This window comes from Phragmites australis, chromosome 22, assembly GCF_958298935.1.
Source record: "Phragmites australis chromosome 22, lpPhrAust1.1, whole genome shotgun sequence".
Classification (NCBI taxonomy): Eukaryota; Viridiplantae; Streptophyta; class Magnoliopsida; order Poales; family Poaceae; genus Phragmites; species Phragmites australis.
The window spans coordinates 14,358,419-14,369,032 of NC_084942.1; the positions used below are offsets into that span (position 1 = coordinate 14,358,419).

The following is a 10,614-nucleotide window of genomic DNA, read 5'->3' on the forward strand; positions in this document are numbered from 1 at the left end:
CATAACCCATCGGCTGCAAGTGATGATTCACATATCAGCCTTTTACGTACCCACCCCGAACCTTTGTGCCCATGCCCGATGAATGTGGAGGCCACCTAAGACCCCAAGCATCCAATGTCTTACTGGCGGATCTCAGGTACCTCTACAAGCCCTTGCTCACATCCTGGGCGCATGAGTCAAATGGACGTGGTAACTTACAGTACTTGGCTTATCGTTCCCATATGCGATATGTGGTAAGTACGAAAAAGTGCTAAAGCCAAATGCATCGATGGACGGCCTTAAACGATGCAAGCGATCTACGGCATCCGGGATCCTCTCCTGAACTACCCCGAGGAACTCCTCTGGGGCAGAAGATACCCCTAACACCGCTCACATCTCGCCTCATACTCACAACTCATCCAACTAACATCATCAACCCAACAATATTATAATTTTTGACAGTAATTAAAGCCTATGCTCGCGAACGATGAAACATTTTACCGCTTGACTTCTACCTATGACCTAATGCATTGCTAAGCATCTCACATCACTTTTAAGTTAGACAATATAGTATTAAACCTAGGGTACAAGGACATGGATCAACAATAATTCAAGCTAGAGGCAATGTAAATCAACATAGGTTATACCCATATCACCGGACTCTAGAACTTTAATTATGCAAACATACATACGGTATAATTTATCAAATTATATCATACAAGATCCAAAGTAGTAGGTAGAGTATGCTTAGATTCTTGCCTTGCTGCTCAGGTGATCGCCCGATACTCCTCGCACAACACTGAAAGAACTCGGGAAGGTTGGTGTCGTCTTCAACCACGGCCGGATCATGCGCTAGTTCTTCGCTCACTAAACAAGAACGCGTGCAATGATGAGCATGAATGAAGTGCAACAATATATGCTACAATATTCATAACAACAATTTAAATGGATAAGACATAAGGAAGAACACGAAATTCGCGAACTAACAATGCCGGAGAAATACAGAAGGCTGGAGACTCTGGAAATTTCTCTGGACTCTCTGGACTTACGGAGTCTCCGGAGATCTCCGAACTCTACGGAGATTTGCAAAGTCTCCGAAGATTTCTCCGGACACTCCAGAGCTTACGTAGAAAGAAATTTCAAGAGGAAACTTTGGTTAATTCGATTCCAAATTGAAGAGCAAGATTTTGCAATGGCTCACGGGGGTCTAGAACGAACTCACTAATCTATCAACTCGATTCCTAACTCAATTTCATCCACAATCCTCTAATTTGCTCCAAAACTCAAGAACTCATGAACATCACAACCCTAACTTCAAATTCGAAATCTATCCAACCAAAACACGGATTCTTGCCATGGATGCCTAGGGGACTCACTCAAGATGCTTTGCCGAGCTTGGGGACCGTCGGTTGAAGGAAGAAAGCTTGGGAAGAGGAAGAACACTGATGCTTCTTGTGCTTCAACCATGAACACCAAAATGCATCAAAATCGGCTCGAATCCTTCGGGAAAACAAAAATAAATTGGAGGGATGGATAGCTTACGAGCTAGTGATCGTGTAGACACCACATGCACACCTCGATTCCTTCTCTTGAGGTGGGATTTTGGAGGAGAAGGAGAGAGTGCTTGAGAGAGAGAGGGAGAGGGGGCTGCTCTTGTGGCCGATTGAGCACGGGTGGGATTAGGTGGGAGAGTGAGGGGGAGAGAGACCAGGTGGGGCTGCTGTCTCTTTGAGTGAGTGAGGTGTGGGGCCGGTTGATTATGGAATTTGGGACGTGACAGGGCGCTTGAAAGTTGGAGCGTTGGTACTGTCCTGTATTTCTGGATGAGCTCTGATTTGTAGACTGGGTCCAAGGTTGATTGTACTGCTGACCAGAACACTTAATAGATCCAGACTAAGAAGAGTCATAATGGGGCCTAGTGTTGTTGCTTGACTGACCTGGGAGGTCCATCTTGCGCTTGCGCTCAATCTTGTTTCTCTTGTGCTCCAAGATAAGAGCCCAATCTACAAGGGCTTGAAATTTTTTGAAATCATGAGAAGCCAGAGAATACTACAATCCATCATTCAGCCCTTCCAAGAAACAATCTTGCTTCTTCTCATTGGTATCCATATCTTCTGGTGCATACTGGGACAGCTGAGTAAATCTAGTGACATACTCACTCACAGTCATTCCTCCTTGCTTGAGTGATAGGAATTCCTTTCTCTTGATCTTGATAGCTCCTTGTGGTACATGATGAGCATGGAAAAGCATTCTTGAACTCCTGCTAGTTGATGCTGTCAGGTTCTTCATGAGCAGCGACATAGGCATCCACCAGTCTACGGTAAGTCCTATGAACTGGTGTGAAGCGAACAAAATCTTCTCCCTGGTGTTGCACTGAGTGACTAAAAGCTTCTTCTCAATGACCTTGAGCCAGTCATCAATGTCCATAGGTTCAACAGCATAAGAGAAGATAGGTGGTTAGTCCTTTGGAACTCTCCGAGCTTGTCACAGGGTTGCTATGGCAGTGCAGGGGTAGCGGTGAGGGGATTTTGCTGTATTTGGGCCATTATCTGGGCCACTCCTTGTAGAATATAAGTTTGTACTGCCAGAAGCTACTCGAGGGAAGGCTGCGGCGGTGGAGGTGGATTGTCATTTCCTTATCCATCACAAGCATTGCCATTAGCGTTGGCGCAGTTCCTTGGGTTCACCATGTGACATAGATGCATGAGATGAGGAGACAAGGAAATAGGTAGAACAACAGAAGCAAGAACAGACAGAAAAAGACAGAGATAGACTCCCAAACTAACTAATATATTACTATTATTATAAGGATGCATTCATGAAGAAGCTCTTCACAATACATCACTCACTCAAACAAAGATCCAAATCATTACATAGCACACCACAAACTCAACTCACTAACAAACACATGATTCTAACGACTCAAAACATCTAAAGTGATATCCTCCTAAAAGAACTCATAACTTTGATGAAACCTCAGGGTGCTGGTGCTGGGCAACGACGGGCTTGAAGACGGTGCGGGGAATGCGGAGTCTCTTCCTCAGACTCCAAGTTAGAAGAAGAAGATTCCCAGCAGTCCAGGTGATGATGCTTCTTGTTGCGTAGCTCACTCTGCGCTTGAGCTAGCTTTCCTCTAACATACTGCAACTCCTCGGTGGTACGATCCAGCTCACTACTCAGCTCCAAGGCCAGGGTGGTATGCTCTCCAAGCCTGGTAGTGCCTTATGCGAGGATGGGAAGAGCGGTGATGTCGGTGAAGCCACTAATGTGCTGAGGGTAGTGGTTGAACTAAGTGAAAATCAGGTCATTGCTATAGCGGTGGTAGAGGACTAGAAGGGCTTGGCGTGCGGCGTCACAAATTCCAGCCTCGAAGTTCGCTCTTGGTGAGATGGTGTAGTTGATGCTTGTCACTTTGTAGGCTCCATGCTCTGGTAGTGAACCGTAGATCACCACTTTGACTTTCCACTCAGGACAAGCATCGGCGTTCTCGATCTTTACTCCTGCGTACTCAGGTGCCTTCTCTGATCCCGGACTATGAAGTCTCTCCCAAAACTTGGCGAGGAACCATCCTGCGCGGCGTCTATCGGAATGGTAGACACGGCTCCAACGCGGAACATAGGGTGGTTGCGGTCTTGCAAAAGCCATAGCACGAGTCAGGGTCAATAGTCGAGCAGGGAGATGACCACCAGTGCTCTTTCATGTAGTCTGACGGGTCCAGGCCATCTACAACATTTTGAAAAGGACAGAGAGAGTTAGTAATAGGGTTTAAACAGACTAAGCCAAGGAAAGCACAGAAAAGCCAAGGCAGAGTTTTCAAAAAAAGTTTTGTTAACAAAAATAATCCTTAAGACTCGACCATTCTAACTAGGATCGCGTCCAATGGTCAACACGGCTCTGATACCACCTCTGTCACACCTGGTTTTATAAAGGGACAAAACCAGATGCAAACCACATGTATGCTATGATCATGTTTCATACATGCAACGACTACATCAGTGTATCACACAAAGTGTCATTATTACAACGTTTAACTTAAACAGAATAGATAGACCTCAAAGTCTTTAAATAAAGCAAACAAACTAAACACAACGAAGCTTCCATCTTCCACAGGCAATTGACTGAGGGTCTACCAGCCCAGCAATCTTCATCTTCATCGACGTAGTAGTCTGGTTCTCCTTTATTGTCTGAGCTGCGTTTGATGGACATTTAGATGGAAATAGAAAGTGTGAGTACATATTGTACTCCACAAGTGTGGGAAGTAAATGTCATGCAAGCTTAAATAAAGGAACATGCTATATCAAGTTAAATTTGCATAAATACCAATTATGCTAATGAAGAATTACAAAAGCATCATATTTAATTAGGTGAATCACCACTAAACTTCCATCCTCTAGAAACATCTCCACATATTTCCCAACTACCTGAAAACCACTTCACGTTCCCAAACCATCCAAACCAAACCAACTAATCGAACCAACTAATAATGTGAGGATCTAAGTCTCACATGACCGTGAGCACGGCTGATATATCAGATTTTACGCTCTGCAGAGGTTGTCCATATTTCTGCATAAGTCATGATTTTTCTTGTTGTTGTGTCCGCGAAACACTTAACACACTCCAATGGTGTGTCACCCGAAAAGTCACTACAAGGCCGTTACAAAGTTTCATCCAGTATGTGCACACCTGCTAGGTTTCACCGCCGTCAAAGTAGTTTTCACGCCACCCAGAAGCCCCCTTTTGCACCTTGTAGTTTCCAGTAAGTTTTCACCCTTCTCTTCCACTACATATCTCATACCACTAACCAAATAGTTCTAGCCTTAGCCGTCCCCACACATTCACTCTTCTGTTTGGCATGCACAAAATTGGAATCCACTAATTAATAGGCCAAGCATGTCATGTACCAGGTCTCGTGGTTGGTACGATATTTATTGGGTTGTCGCTCCATGAACCGGTCCTTACTTAGGTTACTTGAGCAAAAACTAAGCCAACAATATAACTATGATCATCATCAACACCTCTTTGCTCAAGGCCTAAGGTTTCATGTTTCTATACCATTAACAAAATTTTCTAACTCATAGTTGCATAGTTAATTAGTCATGTTTAACTGATTACCCATCCATACCCTTATGCAAAGCTAAGCATAAGCTACCCAACAAAATTTACTACTGACAATTAGGTGACAAGGAATATATGGGACATGGTACTATAAGTAAATAAAAACAGGATTAACAGCATGCATGTTTGAAATAAAGAACGCATTTGAAAAACTAGGATCAAAATATTCAAGGACACTTGCCTCTTCCAACTTGTTGCTCAAACTCTTCAAATACTTGGTCATGGAGATTCTCGAACTGCGCCTCTTCTGCTCTCGGAACACACAAGAAATCACACAACAAAACCAACTAAGAATAGTACACCAAATAATAGCTAAAATCTATGAAAGAGGTACTAAAAGATAGTACACACTGCTACGAACACGAGAGTGCAAAAATCGTCTAAATCGGAGCTAAAATGAGAAAGCTATGCTAAAACCAAGTTTAGAGTTAAATCTAAAAAAGAAAATGACTTATTTTGAATAAAATAGAGGGGACTAGGGACCTTTTGTAAAAACAAAGGGACCTATTTAGAAATATGAGAAAGTGTAGGGACTAAGTGTAAAATGATAAGGGCTTTTTGGTAATTACAGAAAAGTTCAGGGGCTAAGTGCAAAATTGCCATTTTCCCGTATTAACAATCAAGTATTATGGACTGTTTATGATAATTCAAAGGATTGGAGTTGTTTCCTATAAATTGCAGTTGCCAGACAATGCCCAGAATTCACCCGATTTTCCATCTGAGTCAACTCAAGAAACACATTGGTACTCATACAGTTCCTTGCGCTGACTTACCACTGGTGGACACTCATGGCCGTATCAAATCAACTCCTATTGAGGCCAACTGATCTGTAGTACTTTGCCGACAGGTCCATTTGATCAGCGCTCTTGAAATGCCTTGACAGGTGAGAAATGCCATAAGTTGTAGGACCTATGAGGGCCCTTTTGCAATATTTGCATATTACAGAGTCATAGATGTATGAGTGGAAGGGTCTATTAGCAAGGTTGTTAAGATCTCGATACTGATATTAGAATCTTACGACCCTACAATACTATAGAGTCAAAACGACATTGATCCCACTAAATATAGGATCCCGATCCTACGATCCTAGATGAGAGTTTTATAGAATTTTATAGAATCGCTAAGATATATACATAATTATGTTTTATTACTTTTATCTTCAGAACCTATATTTAATAATTTTTCATGCTTATTAAATATATTTTTAATATAAAAATAAATTAAACTTTAAAAATAAAAATCTCATAGAATCGTGATCCAACGATCCGATCATGCACGATAAAAAACAATCCTACTTAGAATCCCGATCCTAAAAACCTTACCTATGAGTGCTTCTTCTCTTTGTCCTTGGTGCGCCTGGAAGGAATGTCGTGCACTCGGTACATGACTTGTGTGCAGCATCCTGAATCCCAGCTACCAAGTTTGCTCTCCTCCCAGCAGAGTCGTAGATGCAGGCGACTTTGAACTCTCCATTCTTGGCGCGTGTTTTGTAGATGAACACTTCTACATGCCGCTGCACACAATTAGTTTTTGAAAAATCAAAATTTGGGCCGTTACAGGGAGAATTGGGAGATGACATGTGACGCCACTACCAGGTGAGCCATGGCTAAAACCACCTTAGAAACGTTGCGCGAGGGACAAGGGTGAGGCGAACTTTGTTTCTTGTATGTCTTCGTGCTGTATCACTGCTCTACGATCAAATCCATAAACCGAGTGCATTTATAAGAATAATTTACTAGCTTCCCAACTCTACCAAACTTACTATAACAAACATTTCAAAAAATACGGATAAATATTTCCAGTATCATAAATACTCTGGTTCAGATGAAACATCAAGTGGAGAGTGAATCCGATACAATAATGATCATTAGGATAATCTGCTACTGAAAAACCGGGGACTTCGTGATACAAACAAAACTCAGGGCTCGCTATAAATCTCCGAAGAGAAAAGAATCAAGCAAGCCCTTCTAATCAGATAGACCAGCCTTGCTCTTCAAGTGTGCCTTGAACTCCATGATATCACCTTCCCACCTGGTTACCGCCTGGTTCTCACACACCCAGATTTCTTGAGCCACCTGGTTTATCAGCCTAAAGTCATGGCTCACTAGGACCAAACCACCATCCCATTCGTTCAGCGCCTCCGCCAGGGAGTCAATGGTCTCGATATCCAGATGGTTCGTCGGCTCGTCGAGCAGCAGCAGTTGAGGCTGCCTATATGCCAGCCATGCGAAGATGACACGGCTCTTCTGCCCATCGGATAGATTCCTCATTGGCATCACCTGCGCCTTCCCTGTCAGGCCAAACCTACCGACTGCAGCCCTCATCTTCTCTTCTTCTGTTCCAGGGTATTCCTTCATCATGTAAGCCAGGGCCGACATATCCAGTTCCAGCTTCTCTGCAAGATGTTGATGGTACTGTGCAATGCGCAGGTGATTGTGGCGCCTGACCATGCCGTCTAGTGGAGCCAGGTCACCTGTCATGAGCTTCAGAAGAGTGCTCTTCCCTGCCCCATTGGGACCGACCAGTGCAATTCTAGAGTCAAGATCAACACCAAAGTCAAGACTCTTGTATATGAGATTATCTGGTGTATACCCAAACTTAACTTCAACAAACTGCAGCACAGGTGGCGGAAGTTTGCCAACATCTGTAAAGCGGAACACCAGTACTTTGTCCCTAACAACCTTCTCAGTGAGACCACCACGCTCCATCTTGGCAAGAGTTTTCTCTTTGCTCTGAGCCTGACGTGCGAGCTTTGCAGAACCATGACCAAACCTTGCAATGTACTCCTTCATTGAAGAAATCTGTTCCTGCTCCCATTTGTACTGCTTCATTTGATTCTCTTCAAGCTCAGAGCGGGTTTGAACATACTGGTCGTAATTACCAGTGTATAACTTGAGCTTCTTGCTCTGCATATGGATGATGTTAGTGCACACTCCATTTAGAAAGTCTTGAGAGTGTGATATGACCACAAGTATACGGTCAAATTTCTTTAGCATTTCTTCCAACCAGACACACGCCTCAAGATCTGCAAGTGGATGTACAGAATTAGTCCAGGGGGGCAGCAAGATCAGAAACAGTCTTGAAAGGTCATCCCAGAGGTCCATGGGAGTTAAATAACTGGTTCCATCCCTCTACAAATTGCTATGCTACCCTACTAATGCCAACCAAGTCACAAGGAAACTAAATCGGAGGACTAAAAACCAGTAACGCTGGACAGGAACCAATTAAGGCATTAACTTTGGAGGTATTTCAGAAAACAAAGGTATAAAGAAATCCACAAGATATAATATCTTTGGAAGAATTCATTTACTCAAAATTGGAAAGAAAGTTGTACTAGTCTTATGGGATACAATATGAAGTCCACATATGAATATGATGCATGCAGAAGCTGCAAGTTGTGTAAATAAAATTTTGACTATTAGCAGGGTTCTAAGTCACCAGGCAAAGATCACATTTCTATGCATTGAAAACCTAATTTTCTAATTTAATTTCCATTTACTTACAACTTTACAAGACTTACCAAGATGGTTTGTGGGCTCATCAAGCAAAAGGATTGTTGGATTCATGAACAGTGCTCTGGCCAAAGCAATCCTCATACGCCAACCACCAGAAAAATCTCGAGTTTTCTTTGCCTGCATTTGCTTGGTAAAACCTAAACCAAACAGAATCTCAGCAGCACGTTTTTCAGCAGTTGATGCATCCATCGCATCTAGACGCTCATATATACGATCCAAAGCTTCACCACCACCATCATCCTAAAAATATCAGCAAAAAGATCCATGTTAGCCTGTTAGGACATCTCCTGCGTCAAGTTATAGTTTGCAACAGCAGCAAGGCAGGATAACAATTGAGACTTTCCGAGAGCTGACCTGTGCAGACAAAATTTCAGCTTCATTTTCCAACTTCACTCTTTCTTCGTCACAGCTAACAACAGCTTGTAGTGCAGACATGTCTGAAGCCTCAATCTCATGGCTGAGATGGTAAATGTCCATGTGTTCAGGGATAGGAAGTTCTCTGCAGCCTATTGCTGTGAGAAGAGTAGATTTTCCACAGCCATTCAAACCAAGCAAACCGTATCGCCTGATATAAAAAAAAAGCATTATTGACATGCTCAAACAACACACTTGGTCATAACTGAATTGAAATGAATGATAGCATTATGTTTATACCTCCCGTAGTTCAGTTCCAACTCAGAATCCACAATAAGGTCATGCCCATGAAATGTTAACGAAAGGGACTCTATCTGCAGCATTCAAATCATAGATTAGGGAACTTGGAAATCACCAATCACTAACCAACGTTAAGCTGATAAATGAATCGACCAAGAGGAAAGGTTGCACTCAAAATTTAAGCACAAATCTCGCTTAAAAGAGGTCTGTGGGTTATTTTGCCTCCTTTATTGGAAATTAGTGCTGAGACATAAGTGACAGGAAAGAAGCATCGGTTCAAGGATGTTCGTATTTGTGGCCACCACCTGTATTTGAATAACAACTATGCACATAAAAACCGAATTTAAACTTTATATGGAACACGGATGGCATGGCAGTCACCTCCAAAGAATATCCGCCTAACGAAGTGACTAGTATCTACATGGTAATCAAATTTCATTGCTGCACAATCATTCCTCTAGCGAGGGCCGCGATGCACAGAAAACAACAATCAATGGGATAGGGAGTGGAATTAGGTCGGGGCCGCCTACTACCCCGATCTAATGCGAACAAACTCAAAGATTAAATGACAAATTGTTGCGCATATCAACACCGCTCCAGATAGATCCGTTTGCCGTGGAACGCAACCGCGCAGGAGAGATCTCGGCGGAGTGAAGATCTTAATGATATCAGAAGGCACAAAACACAGCCCACCATGCGACGGCGCGAAAGAAGAAAGCGCTAGGTCTTGCCGTTGCTTGGTTAGTTCATAAGAGGGTTAGATTTAAACGAATCACGAGAGAACAAGAGGATGAGGGTTCGTTCGGGAGGGGATGGATGCTCACGTGGATGTCGCGTGAAAGCGGGTGGGAGGCGAGGACCCCAGTGCAGGTGCGGTCGGAGAGCTGTAGCGCCGCCACGCCGTTCGCCGCCTTCTCGGCCGCGGCCGACGAGGACGACGAGGAGGAGGCAGACGCCGCCTTGCCTCCCCTCTTGGCGGCCGCGGCGGCCTTCTTCTGCGCGGCCTTCTTCTTGCTGGCCTCCGACACCATGGCTTCTTCGGTAGGGAGGGCGGGCTGGGGTCCTAGGGGAGGCGGCGGCGGCGATCGGGAGGTGAGGGATAGGTGGAGGGGAACTCGGGTACTCAACTCCGACCCGCCTCTGGCGGCTGGCCGCGCACTAATACTACTAGCCTAGTGTAGCTGGGCTGGCCGGGCTTCGTGGGCTTCTATTTTCTTTTCTCCTCTGGGCCAGCTAGGTTACCGTCTTTTCTTTTGTTCACATGGGCCCATAAAAAGTGAACACAACTAATCAATCGATAGACCAAATTCCTCGAAAACAAATCGATAGAGCAAACATTCATATTTCTAAA

The 10,614-nt window shown here is 43.8% G+C and overlaps 1 protein-coding gene across 1 annotated transcript; it reads right to left on the reverse strand.

The window, feature by feature from the left end:
* Positions 1-6,867: 6,867 nt before the first annotated feature.
* LOC133904433 (ABC transporter F family member 1) lies at positions 6,868-10,409 on the reverse strand. Its single transcript, XM_062345940.1, has 5 exons — positions 10,088-10,409; positions 9,264-9,337; positions 8,964-9,174; positions 8,615-8,849; positions 6,868-8,119 (listed from the first exon to the last, which is right to left on the reverse strand). The coding sequence occupies exons 1-5, from the start codon at positions 10,292-10,294 to the stop codon at positions 7,062-7,064; spliced, it is 1,785 nt and encodes a 594-aa protein (XP_062201924.1). The 5' UTR covers positions 10,295-10,409; the 3' UTR covers positions 6,868-7,061.
* Between the last annotated feature and the right edge of the window lie 205 nt (positions 10,410-10,614).

Excerpts from the sequence above, each read along its gene's own strand:
- LOC133904433 (XM_062345940.1), bottom strand. The coding sequence starts at position 10,294 with ATGGTGTCGGAGGCCAGCAAGAAGAAGGCCGCGCAGAAGAAGGCCGCC. Across the intron at positions 8,850-8,963 it reads CTGAAATTTTGTCTGCACAG|GATGATGGTGGTGGTGAAGC; the intron begins GTCAGCTCTCGG and ends TGATATTTTTAG. Across the intron at positions 8,120-8,614 it reads TGAGCCCACAAACCATCTTG|ATCTTGAGGCGTGTGTCTGG; the intron begins GTAAGTCTTGTA and ends ATCCACTTGCAG.